This window comes from Panulirus ornatus, chromosome 32 (genome assembly GCF_036320965.1).
Source record: "Panulirus ornatus isolate Po-2019 chromosome 32, ASM3632096v1, whole genome shotgun sequence".
Lineage (NCBI taxonomy): Eukaryota > Metazoa > Arthropoda > Malacostraca > Decapoda > Palinuridae > Panulirus > Panulirus ornatus.
The window spans coordinates 28,378,436-28,401,543 of NC_092255.1; the positions used below are offsets into that span (position 1 = coordinate 28,378,436).

The 23,108-nt window shown below is 41.0% G+C and overlaps 1 protein-coding gene across 1 annotated transcript in view; it reads left to right on the forward strand.

Moving 5' to 3' along the window:
• LOC139759278 (uncharacterized) overlaps positions 1-23,108 on the forward strand; it is a 237,589-nt gene that overhangs the window by 208,108 nt on the left and 6,373 nt on the right. Inside the window, exon 10 of the mRNA XM_071681422.1 lies at positions 10,949-11,216. Within this exon, the coding sequence (XP_071537523.1) occupies positions 10,949-11,216 (268 nt within the window). The remainder of the gene's footprint in view (positions 1-10,948; positions 11,217-23,108) is intronic.

A 23,108-nucleotide genomic window follows, 5' to 3' on the forward strand; every position in this document is an offset into this window, starting at 1 on the left:
GTAAAGTGAACAGGGAAAACTATTCAGAAAATTCTCTGTATAGTGTGCAAGTAAGACTTCTGAATGCGGTTGAGAGTTTTTATAATGGAAGCGGTGCACATGGGAAAGTAGGTGATGATAAAAGTGATGGGTTTGAAGTTGATATGGTAGTGAATCAAGGTTATTTGATGTCACCGTGGTTATATAGTGTTTTTGGGATTGGGCATTGCATGAGACGTGTATTGCAGGATGATTGTGGTATGAAAATCACGGAGTAATGGAATGGAAGTCATTATTCGATCAACCGTCCTCATCCCAGATATTGTTCTCGAATATTTTACTTCTTGTACACCCACCCTCTTCATATTTCTGTCTAAAGCCCATGCATTGTCTCCATGCAGTACCAACAGGACTACTATAGTGTCAGAAATACTCATCTGTGCCCTTAAAGACATTGACCTCTTTATCCACACATTCAGTGCACCCAGAACCTTTGCCCTATCACTAACCCTACGGCTCACTTACAGATCCAAACACTTAATCGTAAACCTTGCCAGTACCTCCATGGTTAAAGGCTTAGTCTCCCAAGTAGCTGTGCTTGCACTCTTCCTATTCCTTATCTTTATATCTGACATTGACACAAGCACAAGGCACAGTTTCATATCATCATTTGCAGATGATACAAGATTAAGTATGGAAATGACATAGATAAAGAATAGTGAAAGATTACAAAGACATAAAATGAGTCTTTAAATGAGCAACTAAGCACAACATGCTTTTAAATGAGGATAAGTTTCAACTCCTCTGGTGTGGAGAAAGTGGAGAAATCAAAAACAATACAGAATGTCAGTCAGACACAGACACTGCTCCTACTTTCTCTGATGCCTACTATCACCAGCGTCACAGGACCCTTGCCAAGCCTGTCTTATATTACTTGACTTACCTTACCTTATCTCTTCTTCACTATAATTTTGCACCTCCAATAGCCCATTGCCCTCTGTTACCTCAGCTTGTACATCCTATTCAGTAAAGCGTTGGTGTTGTTGTTTAATGCGTTTCTGTGCCCCTCTCTCAGTTATAACAGTCCTATCATCCAGCTAAGAACTGCTAGATTAGTTTTTTCAAGCTCTTGAGTGAATGCCAATATTAACATATTTGCAATCTCATATATGTGTAGTGGTTAGCACTCATGACTGTGACACATTCACAGGCTGCCCAGGGTCAAGCATCTAGATTCGAATCCTGTTTGCAGCAGTCAGTTCACAGCCAGCCCAACTGTTCATCCATCCATAGTGGTTGTTTGATGAAATGAGTTCCTGACTCGGGTTAGGGTAATATATACACAGGTGTTCCCTGACTTATGACCTATTTGACTTACGACCATCCATACATAGGACCGGAAGAATTATTTATTTATATTTATTTATTATACTTAATTGCCGTCTCCTGCATCAGCGAGGTAGTGCAAGGAAACAGACAAGGAATGGCCCAACCCTCCCACATACACATGTATATACATAAACACCCATACACACACATATTCATACATATACATTTCAACGTATACATATATATATATATATATATATATATATATATGTATATATATATATCTTTTTTCTTTCTTTCAAACTATTCGCCATTTCCCGCATTAGCGAGGTAGTGTTAAGAACAGATGACTGGGCCTTTGAGGGACTACCCTCACCTGGCCCAATTCTCTGTTCCTTCTTTTGGAAAATTAAAAAAAAAATGAGAGGGGAGGATTTCCAGCCCCCCGCTCCCTCCCCTTTTAGTCGCCTTCTACGACACGCAGGGAATACGTGGGAAGTATTCTTGCTCCCCTATCCCCAGGGATATATATATATATATCCCTGGGGAAGAGGGGCAAGTATGAAGTCTGTTGGGGATGAGAGAGCTTGGGAAGTGAGTCAGTTGTTGTTCGCTGATGATACAGCGCTGGTGGCTGATTCATGTGAGAAACTGCAGAAGCTGGTGACTGAGTTTGGTAAAGTGTGTGAAAGAAGAAAGTTAAGAGTAAATGTGAATAAGAGCAAGGTTATTAGGTACAGTAGGGTTGAGGGTCAAGTCAATTGGGAGGTGAGTTTGAATGGAGAAAAACTGGATGAAGTAAAGTGTTTTAGATATCTGGGAGTGGATCTGGCAGCGGATGGAACCATGGAAGCAGAAGTGGATCATAGGGTGGGGGAGGGGGCGAAAATTCTGGGAGCCTTGAAGAATGTGTGGAAGTCGAGAACAGTATCTCGGAAAGCAAAAATGGGTATGTTTGAAGGAATAGTGGTTCCAACAATGTTGTATGGTTGCGAGGCGTGGGCTATGGATAGAGTTGTGCGCAGGAGGATGGATGTGCTGGAAATGAGATGTTTGAGGACAATGTGTGGTGTGAGGTGGTTTGATCGAGTAAGTAACGTAAGGGTAAGAGAGATGTGTGGAAATAAAAAGAGCGTGGTTGAGAGAGCAGAAGAGGGTGTTTTGAAATGGTTTGGTCACATGGAGAGAATGAGTGAGGAAAGATTGACCAAGAGGATATATGTGTCGGAGGTGGAGGGAACGAGGAGAAGAGGGAGACCAAATTGGAGGTGGAAAGATGGAGTGAAAAAGATTTTGTGTGATCGGGGCCTGAACATGCAGGAGGGTGAAAGGAGGGCAAGGAATAGAGTGAATTGGAGCGATGTGGTATACAGGGGTTGACGTGCTGTCAGTGGATTGAATCAAGGCATGTGACGTGTCTGGGGTAAACCATGGAAAGCTGTGTAGGTATGTATATTTGCGTGTGTGGACATATGTATATACATGTGTATGGGGGTGGGTTGGGCCATTTCTTTCATCTGTTTCCTTGCGCTACCTCGCAAACGCAGGAGACAGCGATAAAGTATAATAAAAAAAAAAATAACCCACACACACACAATGTACATACCTATACATTTCAGTGTATACATACATATACATACACAGACATATACATTTATACACATGTACATATTCATACGTGCTACCTTCATCCATTCCTGCCACCATCCCGCCACACATGAAATGAAATGACACCCCTCCTCCCCGTGTGCGCGCTCAAGGTAACACTAGGAAAAAAACAACAAAGGCCACACTTGTTCACACTCAGTCTCTAGCTGTCAGGTGTAATGCACCTGAAACCACAGCTCCCATTCCACATCCAGGCCCCACAAAACCTTTCATGGTTTACCCCAGACATTTCACATACCTCGGTTCAATCCATTGACAACATGACGACCCCGTTATACCACATCGTTCCAATTCACTCTATTCCTTGCAGGCCTTTCACCCTCCTGTATGTTCAGGCCCCAATCGCTCAAAATCTTTTTCACTCCATCCTTCCACCTTCAGTTTGGTCTCCCACTTCTCCTTGTTCCCTCCACCTCTGACACATATATCCTCTTTGTCAATCTTTCCTCATTCTCTCCATGTGCCCAAACCATTTCAAAACACCCTCTTCTGCTCCCTCAACCACACTCTTTTTATTACCACACATCTCTCTTACCCTTTCATTACTTACTTGATCAAACCACCTCACACCACATATTGTCCTCAAACATCTCATTTCCAACACATCCAACCTCCTCCGCAGAACCCTATCTATCGCCCATGCCTCACAACCATATAACATTGTAGGAACCACTATTCCTTCAAACATACCCATTTTTGCTCTCTGAGATAACGTTCTTTCCTTCCACACATTCTTCAATGCTCCCAGAATCTTCGCCTCCTCCCCCACCCTGTGACTCACTTCAACTTCATTGGTTCAATCCGCTGCTAAATCCACTCCCAGATATCTAAAACTTTTCACTTCCTCAAGTTTTTCTCCATTCAAACTTACCTCCCAGTTTGCTTGTCCCTCAGCCCTACTGAACCTAATAACCTTGCTCTTTTTCACATTCACTCTCAGCTTTCTTCTTTCACACACTTTACCAAACTTAATCACCAACCTTTGCAGTTTCTCACCCGTATCAGCCACCAGCGCTGTATCATCAGTGAACAACAACTGACTCGCTTCCCAAGCCCTCTCGTCCACAACAGACTGCATACTTAAGTTCCTCTCTCATTTTATGATCCATGAAATGAATTCTCAGCTCCCCTTTCACTTGTGTTATCTTCTAGTCTTGCTTCTTAAGAATTTCACATATTTTATCCTCTAATAGTTTTTCTTATTTCCCTTTAGTCTCTTCCTTGCAGATCTTATTATGACAGACAGGCCTTGGTGCAGTTCTTTATTTGAGTCTATACCAGACTTTCTTTGTCTGTGTAGTGCTGTAGGTCTTAAATTGATTCCCCAAAGAAATATTAGTTACTGTTATTAAGCATTGTAACACCAAATAACCTAAATCATGAGAAAAATCTAGATCATTAACTGACAGTGTCTTTTTTTTAGTTATGCTGACACATTCCTCTCTTTTGTCATGTCGGAACTGTCCTTTTTTTATTGTAACTCAGCCATGCTTGTTCATTTCACCAATGTTACTCACTCACTGTATTTGAAAATTGGGTCTCCTTAAAAAGAACACCAATAATTAAAAGAAATTAATTCACTAAAGTTGGCACCAGTGCTGCCATTCAGTTTTAACTTGGAAAGATTCCTCTCCCAGGGCCTGTTAAATTCCCAAAATTTAGCATGCCCCTGCTGAATATTCAATGCATATATCACCCTGAATATTCAATGCCTATATCACTCGGGCCCCTTCACATTCTAAACCTCCCCAACACACCCACCCATCGTACTTGTAGATAATAGGCTTTGTGAGCTGGAGACTTAAAAAAGAAAAAAAAATCATTGGCCTGTTTCTCTTCTTTGGTGAGTGTTTGTAAGAGAAATCATTCCTTGAAACAGCCTTAGTACACTGCTGCCCATGTTCCTCTTCATGGTCTATTCAGAACCTTACTCCACAATTAGTGTACCACTTTTGGGGATGTTTTCTTTACTTATGGGTGATAAACACATATTCTGTGAAGGTAAAAACAATTTTTTTTTTCCAGTGGTGAGTCATATCAAATCATTTGTGTAGTTGGGAATGCATCTTTTTTTTTTCCATATATTATTTGGTCCACTTTGCTCAGTGTACATGCATTTTTCCAGGAATGCATTCCCCGTATTGGGAGAAACCAATAATGTTTATCAAGAATGTGAAGCTGATCCAGTAGTATTTTTTTTACAGCATTTATGTGATACAAAGGATATGTGACATCTTTAGACATATGCATGAGTCAATTTTTTTTTTTTTGTCTGGTTGTTCCTTTCTCCAAGTACTTATTGTGCAGCTTTGCTCATTGCCTTGTTTCTTGCCACAGAATCGTGTGTCCTATGTCACTTCAGTCCGGACCTTCACACCTCGAGTCACTACAGCCTCAACCACTTTCATTTCCACCACTACAACCCCAGTGCCTACAGTTACCACTGCCTTGCCACTTCATGCTCACTATCGGCACCACAACAACCATAGGCCTCAGTCAGGAGTTTATCCTACATCCACTTGGCCTGAATCAGTAACAGAGCCTGGAGTACATAACTCCTTGAAGAACTCAATTCCTCATCTTAAGACTGATATATCATCCTCCAGAAAGGTTAGTAGGGCTGTCTTGTTATTACTTTAGAATTGAATGATTTTTTAGTTTCCTATGAAGCACTACTGTAAAAAAAATTAGGGTTTTTTTCTGTGAAACGTACACACTTTCGTTCTCTTTGATGAATAGTTTGCCTTTTATTCTCAATGAAAATGTCCTGTATAATCTGTACTGGTAAATTTCATTGTCTCCAGCATTCTTTCTCCTTTTTTTCTTTCCTGCTGCTCTTTTTGCATTTAACTCCTTTATCATGTGATCTTGATTGATTGTCCTAAAGAATAATGAACCCCTTGTTGGTGAAGAGCAAGGTGGGTGTAGGAAGAGGGTATGTAAGATAAGTTCTTTACACTTGGATAAGTATTGGAGAAAGTTCTAGAGAAAAAGGTGGTGATACATACAACATTTACAGATTTATGACATGCATATGGTAAAGTGAACAGGGAAAACTATTCAGAAAATTCTCTGTATAGTGTGCAAGTAAGACTTCTGAATGCGGTTGAGAGTTTTTATAATGGAAGCGGTGCACATGGGAAAGTAGGTGATGATAAAAGTGATGGGTTTGAAGTTGATATGGTAGTGAATCAAGGTTATTTGATGTCACCGTGGTTATATAGTGTTTTTGGGATTGGGCATTGCATGAGACGTGTATTGCAGGATGATTGTGGTATGAAAATCACGGAGTAATGGAATGGAAGTCATTATTCGATCAACCGTCCTCATCCCAGATATTGTTCTCGAATATTTTACTTCTTGTACACCCACCCTCTTCATATTTCTGTCTAAAGCCCATGCATTGTCTCCATGCAGTACCAACAGGACTACTATAGTGTCAGAAATACTCATCTGTGCCCTTAAAGACATTGACCTCTTTATCCACACATTCAGTGCACCCAGAACCTTTGCCCTATCACTAACCCTACGGCTCACTTACAGATCCAAACACTTAATCGTAAACCTTGCCAGTACCTCCATGGTTAAAGGCTTAGTCTCCCAAGTAGCTGTGCTTGCACTCTTCCTATTCCTTATCTTTATATCTGACATTGACACAAGCACAAGGCACAGTTTCATATCATCATTTGCAGATGATACAAGATTAAGTATGGAAATGACATAGATAAAGAATAGTGAAAGATTACAAAGACATAAAATGAGTCTTTAAATGAGCAACTAAGCACAACATGCTTTTAAATGAGGATAAGTTTCAACTCCTCTGGTGTGGAGAAAGTGGAGAAATCAAAAACAATACAGAATGTCAGTCAGACACAGACACTGCTCCTACTTTCTCTGATGCCTACTATCACCAGCGTCACAGGACCCTTGCCAAGCCTGTCTTATATTACTTGACTTACCTTACCTTATCTCTTCTTCACTATAATTTTGCACCTCCAATAGCCCATTGCCCTCTGTTACCTCAGCTTGTACATCCTATTCAGTAAAGCGTTGGTGTTGTTGTTTAATGCGTTTCTGTGCCCCTCTCTCAGTTATAACAGTCCTATCATCCAGCTAAGAACTGCTAGATTAGTTTTTTCAAGCTCTTGAGTGAATGCCAATATTAACATATTTGCAATCTCATATATGTGTAGTGGTTAGCACTCATGACTGTGACACATTCACAGGCTGCCCAGGGTCAAGCATCTAGATTCGAATCCTGTTTGCAGCAGTCAGTTCACAGCCAGCCCAACTGTTCATCCATCCATAGTGGTTGTTTGATGAAATGAGTTCCTGACTCGGGTTAGGGTAATATATACACAGGTGTTCCCTGACTTATGACCTATTTGACTTACGACCATCCATACATAGGACCGGAAGAATTATTTATTTATATTTATTTATTATACTTAATTGCCGTCTCCTGCATCAGCGAGGTAGTGCAAGGAAACAGACAAGGAATGGCCCAACCCTCCCACATACACATGTATATACATAAACACCCATACACACACATATTCATACATATACATTTCAACGTATACATATATATATATATATATATATATATATATATGTATATATATATATCTTTTTTCTTTCTTTCAAACTATTCGCCATTTCCCGCATTAGCGAGGTAGTGTTAAGAACAGATGACTGGGCCTTTGAGGGACTACCCTCACCTGGCCCAATTCTCTGTTCCTTCTTTTGGAAAATTAAAAAAAAAATGAGAGGGGAGGATTTCCAGCCCCCCGCTCCCTCCCCTTTTAGTCGCCTTCTACGACACGCAGGGAATACGTGGGAAGTATTCTTGCTCCCCTATCCCCAGGGATATATATATATATATCCCTGGGGAAGAGGGGCAAGTATGAAGTCTGTTGGGGATGAGAGAGCTTGGGAAGTGAGTCAGTTGTTGTTCGCTGATGATACAGCGCTGGTGGCTGATTCATGTGAGAAACTGCAGAAGCTGGTGACTGAGTTTGGTAAAGTGTGTGAAAGAAGAAAGTTAAGAGTAAATGTGAATAAGAGCAAGGTTATTAGGTACAGTAGGGTTGAGGGTCAAGTCAATTGGGAGGTGAGTTTGAATGGAGAAAAACTGGATGAAGTAAAGTGTTTTAGATATCTGGGAGTGGATCTGGCAGCGGATGGAACCATGGAAGCAGAAGTGGATCATAGGGTGGGGGAGGGGGCGAAAATTCTGGGAGCCTTGAAGAATGTGTGGAAGTCGAGAACAGTATCTCGGAAAGCAAAAATGGGTATGTTTGAAGGAATAGTGGTTCCAACAATGTTGTATGGTTGCGAGGCGTGGGCTATGGATAGAGTTGTGCGCAGGAGGATGGATGTGCTGGAAATGAGATGTTTGAGGACAATGTGTGGTGTGAGGTGGTTTGATCGAGTAAGTAACGTAAGGGTAAGAGAGATGTGTGGAAATAAAAAGAGCGTGGTTGAGAGAGCAGAAGAGGGTGTTTTGAAATGGTTTGGTCACATGGAGAGAATGAGTGAGGAAAGATTGACCAAGAGGATATATGTGTCGGAGGTGGAGGGAACGAGGAGAAGAGGGAGACCAAATTGGAGGTGGAAAGATGGAGTGAAAAAGATTTTGTGTGATCGGGGCCTGAACATGCAGGAGGGTGAAAGGAGGGCAAGGAATAGAGTGAATTGGAGCGATGTGGTATACAGGGGTTGACGTGCTGTCAGTGGATTGAATCAAGGCATGTGACGTGTCTGGGGTAAACCATGGAAAGCTGTGTAGGTATGTATATTTGCGTGTGTGGACATATGTATATACATGTGTATGGGGGTGGGTTGGGCCATTTCTTTCATCTGTTTCCTTGCGCTACCTCGCAAACGCAGGAGACAGCGACAAAGTATAATAAAAAAAATAAAAAAAAATAAGTATATTTGGGACTGGGTTTCAAAGGCGGAGGTCAAGACATTATTCTGCTTTTCTTATTTTCTGTAAATTCTTGTAGCTTTATTTCTTGTAGTCCATAGATCAATGCAATGACTCTGTTTTAGTTTTCAAATTTGATAAGTGCTTCTTATACATCACTGGAGGAATTCAGTGCTCATTTGTTATATAAAATCCAACTTCACATGATTATGTCCTTTCACATCATACAGATCATTGTTTAATCTCCAAACCATGCTGTTCTTTTGTTCTTTAGTTTGTTTCACTGAAGGCCACTTCTAAAGGGCTGTTTTGATGGTTAAATGCTCTGCTCTACTGAACTTGGCATAGTGCTTTCAGCTCCCTGACCATTTTGTAGAGGGAGACCAGTGTCATGTCCTCCTCTGGCAGTTCTTCCCTGCCTTTGTTCATCAGTGTCTACATTTAAAGAAGGGCATGTATTGTGATTGGTATGAGGGATATTTCTCATTGTCCCTGATATGTGATGTTCCTTCTAGTACTCATTCAAGCAGTGCCTAAACTCTAAGACAGTGATTCGCACAATTCTGAATGGTAAAATCTGCATCTTTCTCCAAAGTACTATTTACCTTCAAGCCAGTTCAAATATTTTGGGGAATTTTAAGTTTACATTTTCTCCTATGTGAAATGCCAGTAATGCCTTATACATGAATTCCCTTGCATAGGTTCTACAGACTCTGTATATTCTATAATTTTTTTCATCGCACTGCATCTTACACTCTCCATGCCTATGGCTGAGCCTGAGAGAAGTTCCTAACCTCCACTTTCTCCTTCTCCCTTTCCTCCCATACTTGAGTCAGTATCTCTATCTCTCCTCATGTCTGTGCCAAAAGTGTCCAGATCTCCAATTTCTCCCTATTTCTCCATACCAGAATCAATGTCTGTCTTTCTGCACTCATGTCCCTATCTGGAGTTTCATGGGCTCCCTTCATCATCAGTTTCCAAAATGGATGGACTCCCTTTTTGTGAATGAATCAGTATCTGCATTATTTCCTGACTCTCTCAGTAACTATGTCAAGGCCTATGGAATGTACAAGTTCTCTCCCTGTTGCAGCATTTCCCATCTCTGAGTTTTTGTTTAAGTGGAAGTAATGTCCAGTGACTTTTTTCACTTCCAGAGGAAGGGTAATGCTTTTACACATATTCCAAAGTCAACCTCAGATCATTATTTGATATTTCTGAATGTAGTAAGGAAATTAGTGTCTGCAGCACAAAACCAGCTGATACTATTTGCTTGTAAACCACTTCTAACTATTTTAATTATGTTATAGTTTATGTTTCCACACTTGAATTGACAAGTTTTTAAAAGTTAAGCATGCATTTCCTTGTTGACTATTTAGGTCATGTCTTTACTCCTGTTTGGCCTTGTGTTAAAGTCTAGAAAATAGCATGTATTGTGAACACTATCTTCAGTTTTATTAAGCATACTCTTCTTATTACCACACCTCTCCCTTACCCTGTCATTTCTTACTTGATTAACTCTCCTTACACCACGCTTTGTCCTTGAATATTTCATTTCCACAGCATCCATGCTCTTCCATGCCTAGTTATTTAGGACCCATGCCTTTCATCAACACAGCATCATTAGGATTACTATACCAAGAAACATACCCATCTTTTTACTCAGAGGTAGTGCCCTCTCTTTCCACACAATTGTTGATGCACCTAGGATCTTTACCCCCCTCTCATACCATATTATGATCACTTGGGATTCACCTGTGATTAGTGGGTCAGCTAAATCAGTCACTCTGTGCATGACTTGTATTGTTAAGGTAAATGGGCTATACTACCACAAGGCAAAGTAATGTTTCATTACTGAAAACATAAAATTCTATTCCATTAGGATCATTGAAACAACTATGAAAATATTGTGGGTGTTATTGAAAAACACCAGTAAGTGATTTAGTCATGCCATCTGTAAGCAGTTTTCAATTACATACTTTTATTCTTATTATCATTTTTTTTCTTACATCAGTACAGTACTATATTTTTGTTCCCCATCAGGTGTCAGTTATGAGCAACTCTGTAGAGATGGAGAGCAAAACAGAGGCAGCAGCAACAGTGGTAGAAGAGGACAATGAGGCTGTCCAGAAGGGGAGTAACAAGGATCTCAGTCTCAACCAGAACCGGATCCCATCAGGCAGTGCTATGGCTGTAATTGATGATATTGTCAAGAACTACCAAAAGGAGCAACGAAAGAAGAGAAGGAAGCATAGGAGGAAGCAAAGGAGGCAGGAAAGGAGGAGACGCTTGAAAGGCCTAAAGAAGATCCGTGAGTAAGAATAACATACTTAGGGAACTCAAGCCAAAGAGACCTTAGCATAAGACCTGCATAACAGTAAGGCAGAATAAACATGCATGAACTGGAAATCAAACTACCAAACACATTGGATATATTTCTTCAAACCACTTGCTACTTAGAGCATACTAGTCTTGAGCTCGACTAGAATCCTTCAATTGGGAAGCACCTTTCCCTGGCTGATTAGCAGTTAACCATAGATGATATTCTTGTTGCTAGCTCCAGATAAGTTTGCTTTGAGAGAACAGGATGACTGCTTGAATCAGAAAGTATGGATGTTTGCCTTTATAGTGTGTGTGTCATGCAAGAAAAAAATAATTCTTTTATGTGAAACAGATTTTATATTTTAAACTTGATGAACTCTTAAGATATAGCCTTTTAAATTCACAGAGCCAAACCAGATAAAGGGAAGTGGCCACTAATTTTTACTGTCTTCCAATTATTTATCAAAATTATTTGGAAAAACGTGGACTACACTCCCATCCAATTCATTGGGTCCCTTAATACAATAATGAAGGGTAGAAATTTAATCATCCCTGGGGATAGGGGAGAAAGAATACTTCCCACACATTCCCCATGTGTCATAGAAGGTGACTAAAGGGGATGTAGGCAGCAGGCTAGAAACCCTCGCCTCCTTGTATTTTAACTTTCTAAAAGGGGAAACAGAAGAAGGAGTCAGGTGGGGAGTGCTCATCCTCCTTGAAGGCTCAGATTGAGGTGTCTAAATGTGTGTGGATGTAACCAAGATGAGAAAAAAGGAGAGATAGGTGGTATGCTTGAGGAAAGGAACCTGGATGTTTTGGCTCCGAGTGAAACGAAGCTCAAGAGTAAAGGGGAAGAGTAGTTTGGGAATGTTTTGGGAGTAAAGTCAGGGATTGGTGAGAGGACAAGAGCAAGGGAAGGAGTAGCACTACTCCTGAAACGGAGTGGTGGGAGTATGTGATAGAGTGTAAGAAAGTAAACTCTAGATTGATATGGGTAAAACTGAAAGTTGATGGAGAGAGATGGGTGATTCTTGGTGCCTATGCACCTGGGCATGAGAAGAAAGTTCATGAGAGGCAAGTGTTTTGGGAGCAACTGAGTGTGTTAGTAGTTTTGATGCACGAGACCGGGTTATAGTGATGGGTGATTTGAATGCATAGGTGAGTAATGTGGCAGTTGAGGGAATAATTGGTGTACATGGGGTGTTCAGTGTTGTAAATGGAAATGGTGAAGAGCTCGTAGATTTGTGTGCTGAAAAACGACTAGTGATTGGGAATACCTGGTTTAAAAAGAGAGATATACATTTGCACACTTATGCAAGTAGGAGAGATGGCCAGAGAGCGTTATTGGATTACATGTTAATTGATAAGCACATGAAAGAGAGACTTTTGGATGTTAATGTGCTGAGAGGTGCAACTGGAGGGATATGTAATCGTTATCTTGTGGAGGCGAAGGTGAAAAGAAGACTGTTAGGGTGAAGAGAGTGGTGAGAGTAAGTGAGCTTGGGAAGGAGACTTGTGTGAGGAAGTACTAGGAGAGAATGAGTGCAGAATGGAAAAAGGTGAGAGCAAAGGACATATGGGGAGTGGGGGGAGGAATGGGATATATTTAGGGAAGCAGTGATGGCTTGCGCAAAAAATGTTTGTGGCATGAGAAGCGTGGGAGGTGGGCAGATTAGAAAGGTTAGTGAGTGGTGGGATGAAGAAGTAAGATTATTAGTGAAAGAGAAGAGAGAGGCATTTGGATGATTTTTGCAGGGAAATAGTGCAGATGACTGGGAGATGTATAAAAGAAAGAAGCAGGAGGTCAAGAGAAAGGTGCAAGAGGTGAAAAAGAGGGCAAATGAGAGTTGGGGTGAGAGAGAGTATCATTAGATTTTAGGGAGGAAAAAAAATGTTTTGGAAGTAGGTAAATAAAGTGTATAAGACAAGAGAACAAATGGGAACATCTGTGAAGGGGGCTAATGGGGAGATAATAACAAGTAGTGGTGATGTGAGAAGGAGATGGAATGAGTATTTTGAAGGATTGTTGAATGTGTTAGATGATAGAGTGGCAGATATAGGGTGTTTTGGTCGAGGTGGTGTGCGAAGTGAAAGGGTTAGGGAGAATGATTTGGTAAACAGAGAAGAGGTAGTGGAAGCTTTGAGGAAGATGAAAGCCGGCAAGGCAGCAGGTTTGAATGGTATTGCAGTGGAATTTATTAGAAAAGGGGTGACTGTGTTGTTGACTGATTGGTAAGGATATTTAATGTATGTATGGCTCATGGTGAAGTGCCTGAGGATTGGCAGAATGCATGCATAGTGCCATTGTACACAGGCAAAGTGGATAAAGGTGAGTGCTCAAATTACAGAGGTATAAGATTGTTGAGTATTCCTGGTAAATTATATGGGAGGGTATTGATTGAGAGGGTGAAGGCATGTACAGAGCATCAGATTGGGGAAGAGCACTTTGGTTTCAGAATTGGTAGAGGATGTATGGATCAGGTGTTTGCTTTGAAAAATGTGAGTTATACTTAGAAAAGCAAATGGATTTGTATGTAGCATTTATGGATCTAGAGAAGGCATACGATAGAGTTGATAGAGATGCTTTGTGGAAGGTATTAAGAATATATGGTGTGGGAGGCAAGTTGTTAGAAGCAGTGAAAAGTTTTTACCGAGGATGTAAGGCATGTGTACGATTAGGGAGAGAGGAAAGTGATTGGTTCTCATTGAATGTCGGTTTGAGGCAGGGGTGTGTGATGTCTCCATGGTTGTTTAATTTGTTTATGGATGGGGTTGTTAGGGAGGTGAATGCAAGAGGTTTGGAAAGAGGGGCAAGTATGCAGTCTGTTGTGGATGAGAGAGCTTGGGAAATAAGTCAGCTGTTGTTTGCTGATGATACAGTGCTGGTGGCTGATTCGGGTGATAAACTGCAGAAGCTTGTGACTGAGTTTGGTAACGTGTGAAAGAAGAAAGTTGAGAGTAAATGTGAATAAGAGCAAGGTCATTAGGTACAGTAGGGTTGAGGGACAAGTCAGTTGGGAGGTAAGTTTGAATGGAGAAAAACTGGAGGAAGTGAAGTGTTTTAGATATGTAGGAGTGGATTTGGCAGCGGATGGAACCATGGAAGCGGAAGTGAATCATAGGGTTGGGGAGGGGGCGAAAGATCTGGGAGCATTGAAAAATGTGTGGAAGGTGAGAACGTTATTTCAGAAAGCAAAAATGGGTATGTTTGAAGGAATAGTGGTTCCAATAATGTTATATGGTTGCGAGGCGTGGGCTATAAAGTTGTGCGGGGGTGGGTGGATGTGCTGGAAATGAGATGTTTGAGGACACTATGTGTTGTGAGGTGGTTTTGCCCAAGTAAGTAATGAAAGAGTAAGAAAGATGTGTGCTAATTAAGAGTTTGTTTGAGAGAGCAGAAGAGGGTGTTTTGACATGGTTTGGTCACATGGAGAGAATGAGTGAGGACAGATTGACAAAGAGGATATATGTGTCAGAGGTGGAGGGAACGAGGAGAAGTGGGAGACCAAATTGGTGGTGTAAAGATGGAGTGAAATAGATTTTGAGTGATCGAGGCCTGAACATGCAGGAGAGTGAAAGGCATGTAAGGAATAGAGTGAATTGGAATGATGTGGTATACCGGGGTTGACGTGCTGTCAGTGGATTGAACCAAGGCATGTGAAGCATCTTGGGTAAACCATGGAAAGTTTTGTGGGGCCTGGATGTGGAAAGGGAGCTGTGGTTTCAGTGCATTATCCATGACAGCCAGAGACTGAGTGTGAACGAATGTTGCCTTTGTTGTCTTTTCCTAGCGATACCTCGCACACATGGGGGGGTTGTCATTTCATGTGTGGCAGGGTGGTGACGAAAATGAATAAGGGCAGACAGTATGAAATATGTACATGTGTATACATGTATGTCTGTGTGTGTATATATATATATATATATATATATATATATATATATATATATATATATATATACGTTGAGATGTATAGGTATGTATATGTGCGTGTATGGACATGTATGTATGTGTGCCTGTGTGGACATGTATGTACATACATGTGTATGTAGATGGGTTGGGCCATTCTTTCATTTGTTTCCTTGCACTACCTCGCTAACGCGGGAGACAGCGACAAAGTATAAAATAATGATAATATATGTTTTTTTATTATTATTATTATTATTATTATTATTATTATTTTGCTTTGTCGCTGTCTCCCGCGTTAGCGAGGTAGCGCAAGGAAACAGACGAAAGAATGGCCCAACCCGCCCACATACACATGTATATACATACACGTCCACACACGCAAATATACATACCTATACATCTCAATGTACACATATATATACACACAGACATATACATATATACACATGTACATAATTCATACTGTCTGCCTTTATTTGTTCCCATCGCCACCTCGCCACACATGGAATAACAACCCCCTCCCCCCTCATGTGTGCGAGGTAGCGCTAGGAAAGACACCAAAGGCCCCATTCGTTCACACTCAGTCTCTAGCTGTCATGTAATAATGCACATATATATGTACATACATATATATGTGTATGTGAGTGGATGTGTCTTTCTTTTCTTTTTCCTGAAGCTATCTCGCTAATGCAGGAAATTGTGATCAAGAATGATTTTTTAGTCTTTTACTTTGTACAAGAAAGGCTAATCTGCACATTACAACTAAATTTTGGAACAGGCCCCTTTCCAGCCCTCATCTAGACTGTGCATCATGGTCACTTCATACTGTAGTCTTTCTAACCAGAAACATATCAGTCTTGATGTTGTCTACCTTGTGTCTGTCTTTGTGTATTCATGAACATCTTTGTGTTTGAATGTATTACCTGTACTAATATTTGCTGATGTTCACAGTCCATGTATTTTTGTGCAAATATCACTTACAACTGGGACTCCACATATACTATTCACTTCTGCTGTGTTCCCTACTGAATCATTTAAGTAATCCATTACACAGTCTTTGGATTCCATACCTACCTCACAATCCTATTTTGTTCCCTACTCATTCATTTAAGTAGCCTATCACTTACTGTTTAAACTCCATGCATACCTCTTAATCTGTACCCAACTCATCTGTTAAAGTCACCCATCTCCTATGGTATCTTCCTTGGCCCTGTATTTTTCTTAGCTTTTTCCATGTCTCTTAAGAAATTGATGTTAATTTCCTCTTCTCCATCATTATATGAAACATATGTAGTATTACAGACAGTCATTCTAAATCTCCTGCACTTAAATTCCATAGATTTTACAACTGTCTTGAGCTGACACACTTACTCTTACCAATTTACAGGTGGGCTGTTTTGATAGCTGTTTCTCTAGCTACACCTCAAAGCTTTGGAACTCTCTGCCCTCTAATGTCTTTTTCAATAACATTGACCTGGCACGTTTAAGAAGACAGGTTTTTCACTTCCTCCAAAATTCGTAAATACTTTCTCTTGTCTCTTCTTTTTTTTCTCTCTCATTTCATAATCCTTTTTCCATTCCAAATAAGCCTTGATGTTGACTTATGTCTGTGACCAGAGCCCTCAGTGAGAAAAAAAATGTTTTCAAATTGCTTATCTTTCTTCAGGATTTCCAAATCCTCTCTAGCACAAACATCTGTATTATCTTGCTTTCCTCATGTCACACCCACAATGCCATTCATTCGAAAGTGCCAGTTTTTCTCAACCCTGTCCCACATAAACCTAACATTTATGGTTTTTATGTTCCCAAGGCCTGTCTGACTTTGAACATTGTCATTGTTTCTTCTTCTCACATTCTATGTACCCATGCAAATGTGCATCTGGTTTGAAAGTGGTTACAGGCATTATGCATTGCCCAACGCCATATACACTTAAAATGGATGATATTTGCAGAACTGGGGCTACATCCTCATAGGTTAGTAAGGAGGGCATAAATGCCCATCTCTCTGATTTCGATTTCATATACTTGAGATGATAAAAATCAGTGATTGATAGCATTGGATTTGAATAGCTTCAGCTCTGCATTGGCTTCCTTTTATCTGTTTGTAACTGCCTTATAAAATCACTTTCTTAATTATCCAGTTTATCATGAATGGTAAAGGCTTACTCTTTAACCTGCATAGTGACTCGGGCGATTTTTAATCTGCAGCTGAGGCATGCCGCAGTTAGTAAATCAGATAAGATAAAGTTAGAATTAGCCTTAACATCCAGTGACTAATTGTGAAAGATCTTGTCGCTGTTTCCATATGGGATCCCTCCAGTCCCCTTCATTTGCATCTCCGAAGGTTTGCACATGATGCTGTCATTTGTTTATGGGAGCTGAGTTACTGCTCTTTATGATAAATTTTGTTTGAGCACTTAGATATGTTTTCTTCAGAATCCCCTCACATAAATTGAGCATTTTGGTATTTCACTGAGCAGGTTGAGAGTTGCATGTTACCATGCAAGACCTAGTTTTGAAAGAGTTACATGAATTAGCATGAAAATCCAAGTCATAAGTACTTATGCTCCTTGCTTTTTAACCAACTCCACATCAGAAACTAAAAGAGAATGACAAATTGGCAAAAACTGATGTCCAAACATTTTTCAGTTATAGTGATGGGTGATTTGAATGCAAAGGTGAGTAATGTGGCAGTTGAGGGAATAATTGGTATACATGGGGTGCTCAGTGTTGTAAATGGAAATGGTGAAGAGCTTGTAGATTTATGTGCTGAAAAAGGACTGGTGATTGGGAATGCCAGGTTTAAAGAGCGAGATATACATAAGTATATGTATGTAAGTAGGAGAGATGGCCAGAGAGCATTATTGGATTACGTGTTAATTGACAGGCGCGCGAAAGAGAGAATTTTGGATGTTAATGTGCTGAGAGGTGCAACTGGAGGGATGTCTGATCATTATCTTGTGGAGGCTAAGGTGAAGGTTTGTAGGGGTTTTCAGAAAAGAAGTGAATGTTGGGGTGAAGAGGGTGGTGAGAGTAAGTGAGCTTGGGAAGGAGACTTGTGTGAGGAAGTACCAGGAGAGACTGAGTACAGAATGGAAAAAGGTGAGAACAATGGAAGTAAGGGGAGTGGGGGAGGAATGGGATGTATTTAGGGAATCAGTGATGGATTGTGCAAAAGATGCTTGTGGCATGAGAAGCGTGGGAGGTGGGCAGATTAGAAAGGGTAGTGAGTGGTGGGATGAAGAAGTAAGATTATTAGTGAAAGAGAAGAGAGAGGCATTTGGATGATTTCTGCAGGGAAAAACTGCAATTGAGTGGGAGATGTATAAAAGAAAGAGACAGGAAGTCAAGAGAAAGGTGCAAGATTTGAAAAAGAGGGCAAATGAGAGTTGGGGTGAGAGAGTATCATTAAATTTAAGGGAGAATAAAAAGATGTTCTGGAAGGAGGTAAATAAAGTGCGTAAGACAAGGGAGCAAATGGGAACTTCAGTGAAGGGCGCTAATGGGGAGGTGATAACAAGTAGTGGTGATGTGAGAAGGAGATGGAGTGAGTATTTTGAAGGTTTGTTGAATGTGTTTGATGATAGAGTGGCAGATATAGGGTGTTTTGGTCGAGGTGGTGTGCAAAGTGAGAGGGTTAGGGAAAATGATTTGGTAAACAGAGAAGAGGTAGTAAAAGCTTTGCGGAAGATGAAAGCTGGCAAGGCAGCGGGTTTGGATGGTATTGCAGTGGAATTTATTAAAAAAGGAGGTGACTGTATTGTTGACTGGTTGGTAAGGTTATTCAATGTATGTATGACTCATGGTGAGGTGCCTGAGGATTGGCGGAATGTGTGCATAGTGCCATTGTACAAAGGCAAAGGGGATAAAAGTGATTGCTCAAATTACAGAGGTATAAGTTTGTTGAGTATTCCTGGTAAATTATATGGGAGGGTATTGATTGAGAGGGTGAAGGCATGTACAGAGCATCAGATTGGGGAAGAGCAGTGTGGTTTCAGAAGTGGTAGAGGATGTGTGGGTCAGGTGTTTGCTTTGAAGAATGTATGTGAGAAATACTTAGAAAAGCAAATGGATATGTATGTAGCATTTATGGATCTGGAGAAAGCATATGATAGAGTTGATAGAGATGCTCTGTGGAAGGTATTAAGAATATATGGTGTGGGAGGCAAGTTGTTAGAAGCAGTGAAAAGTTTTTATCGAGGATGTAAGGCATGTGTACGTGTAGGAAGAGAGGAAAGTGATTGGTTCTCAGTGAATGTAGGTTTGCGGCAGGGGTGTGTGATGTCTCCATGGTTGTTTAATTTGTTTATGGATGGGGTTGTTAGGGAGGTGAATGCAAGAGTTTTGGAAAGAGGGGCAAGTATGAAGTCTGTTGTGGATGAGAGAGCTTGGGAAGTGAGTCAGTTGTTGTTCGCTGATGATACAGCGCTGGTGGCTGATTCATGTGAGAAACTGCAGAAACTGGTGACTGAGTTTGGTAAAGTGTGTGAAAGAAGAAAGTTCAGAGTAAATGTGAATAAGAGCAAGGTTATTAGGTACAGTAGGGTTGAGGGTCAAGTCAATTGGGAGGTAAATTTGAATGGAGAAAAACTGGAGGAAGTAAAGTGTTTTAGATATCTGGGAGTGGATCTGGCAGCGGATGGAACCATGGAAGCGGAAGTGAATCATAGGGTGGGGGAGGGGGCAAAGATCCTGGGAGCCTTGAAGAATGTGTGGAAGTCGAGAACATTATCTCGGAAAGCAAAAATGGGTATGTTTGAAGGAATAGTGGTTCCAACAATGTTGTATGGTTGCGAGGCGTGGGCTATGGATAGAGTTGTGCGCAGGAGGGTGGATGTGCTGGAAATGAGATGTTTGAGGATAATGTGTGGTGTGAGGTGGTTTGATCGAGTAAGTAATGTAAGGGTAAGAGAGACGTGTGGAAGTAAAAAGAGCGTGGTTGAGAGAGCAGAAGAGGGTGTTTTGAAATGGTTTGGGCACATGGAGAGAATGAGTGAGGAAAGATTGACCAAGAGGATATATGTGTCGGAGGTGGAGGGAACGAGGAGAAGAGGGAGACCAAATTGGAGGTGGAAAGATGGAGTGAAAAAGATTTTGAGTGATCAGGGCCCGAACATGCAGGAGGGTGAAAGGCGGGCAAGGAATAGAGTGAATTGGATCGATGTGGTATGCCGGGGTTGACGTGCTGTCAGTGGATTGAATCAGGGCATGTGAAGCGTCTGGGGTAAACCATGGAAAGTTGTGTGGGGCCAGGATGTGGAAAAGGAGCTGTGGTTTCGGGCATTACTGCATGACAGCTAGAGACTGAGTGTGAACGAATGGGGCCTTTGTTGTCTTTTCCTGGCGCTATCTCGCACACATGAGGGGGGGGAGGGGGATGGTATTCCATGTGTGGCGAGGTGGCGATGGGAATGAATAAAGGCAGACAGTGTGAATTGTGTGCATGGGTATATATGTATGTGTCTGTGTGTGTATATATATGTGTACATTGAGATGTATAGGTATGTATATTTGCGTGTGTGGACGTGTATGTATATACATGTGTATGGGGGTGGGATGGGCCATTTCTTTCGTCTGTTTCCTTGCACTACCTCGCAAACGCAGGAGACAGCGACAAAGCAAAATAGATAAATAAAATGAATATATCATTCTATGTCAAGGCACCTTTTCTTTTGTTATACCTTTGCTTAGTATGGAAGGAGAGGAGTCTTCATATCTGTCATTTGGTCTAAACTTTACTCTGTTCAGCATTTCATCTTTACATTTAACAATATTAGACATGTTTGATCTTGAGTATGCACTTGTATCACAGCAATCATGTGAGAAACTTTATTTACAGTGAGAATCATTATTCCAAGGCTAGCAAAGACTCTATGGGCCACTTGGAGTACCAAAGCCTGCCAGCAGCTTCAGCAGTATTTTAGCTTGCTTTGCTTGCATTTTGTTTCACTCTGTTATATGAAGGAAACCAGTAAGAAATGTTAGACAATGGGTCAGATGTGTGTATTAGTGAAATATGAGAACTCATAGTATCCCCACTTTCTCTTTGCCAGTTTTGCCAAAGGTCTCACTTGTCTTTCAAAAGATCTTAAAACAACAATCACATGTAATCGTGTCATATATCAGCTTTTCAAGATTTCCAAACACAACTATTTCACAAACATTGAATAATAGAATGTAGAAATTTGACAAGTTTTCCACACACGACCGGTGGTATGTGTTTGCTATCTATTAAATGGATTATTATTGTTATTTATTTATTTATTTATTTATTGTACTTTGTTGCTGTCTCCCGCATTAGCGAGGTAGCGCAAGGAAACAGACAAAAGAATGGCCCAACCCACCCGTGTACACATATATACATACACGTCCACACATGCACTTATACATACCTATACATTTCAATGTATACATATATATATACATACACAGACATATACATATATATACATGTACATAAATCATGCTTGCTGCCTTTATTCATGCCTGTTGCCACCCCGCAACACATGAAATGATGCCCCCCTCACCCCACACGCGCACAAGGTTTACCCTAGATGCTTCACATGCCCTGGTTCAATCCATTGAGAGCACATCGACCCCAGTATACCACATTGTTCCAATTTACTCTATTCCTTGCATGTCTTTCACCCTCCTGCATGTTCAGGTCCCAATCGCTAAAATCTTTTTCACTCCATCTTTCCACCTCTAATTTGGTCTCCCACTTCTCCTTGTTCCCTCCACCTCTGACAAATATATCCTCTTTGTCAATCTTTCCTCAATCATTCTCTCCATGTGACTAAACCCTCTTCTGCTCTCTCAACCACACTCTTATTATTACCACACATCTCTCTTACCGTTTCATTACTTACTCGATTAAACCTCCTCACACCGCATATTGTCCTCAAACATCTCATTTTCAACACATCCACCCTCCTCCGCACAACCCTATTTATAGCCCACTCTTTGCAACCATATAACATTGTTGGAACCACTACTCCTTCAAACATACCCATTTTTGCTTTCCGGGATAATGTTCTTGCCGTCCACACATTCTTCAATGCTTCCAGAACCTTCGCCCCCTCCCCCACCCTGTGACTCACTTCTGCTTCCATGGTTCCATCCGCTGCCAAATCCACTCCCAGATATCTAAAACACTTCATTTCCTCCAGTTTTTCTCCATTCAAACTTACCTCCCAGTTGACTTGTCCTTCAACCCTACTGTACCTGATGACCATGCTCTTATTTACATATACTCTCAGCTTTCTTCTTTCTCACACTTTACTAAACTCAGTCACCAGCTTCCTCAGTTTCTCACCCGAATCAGTCACCAGTGCTGTATCTTCAGCGAACAACAACTGACTCACTTCCCAAGTCCTCTCATCCACAACAGACTGATTACTTGCCCCTCTCTCCAAAACTCTTGCATTCACCTCCCTAACAACCCCATCCATAAACAAATTAAACAACCATGGAGACATCACACACCCCTACTGCAAACCGACATTCACTGAGAACCAATCACTTCCTCTCTTCCTACACGTACACATGCCACTCTATCATCAAACACATTCAACAAACCTTCAAAATACTCACTCCATCTCCTTCACACATCACCACTACTTGTTATCACATCCCCATCAGCCCCCTTCACTGAAGTTCCCATTTGCTCCCTTGTCTTACGCACTTTATTTACCTCCTTCCGAAACATCTTTTTATTCTCCCTAAAATTTAATGATACTCTCTCACCCCAACTCTCATTTGCCCTCTTTTTCACCTCTTGCACCTTTCTGTTGACCTGCCTCTTTCTTTTATACATCTTCCACTCATTTGCATTATTTCCCTGCAAAAATCATCCAAATGCCTCTCTCTTCTCTTTCACTAATAATCTTACTTCATCCCACCACTCACTACCCTTTCTAATCTGCCCACCTCCCATGCATCTCATGCCACAAGCATCTTTTGCACAATCCA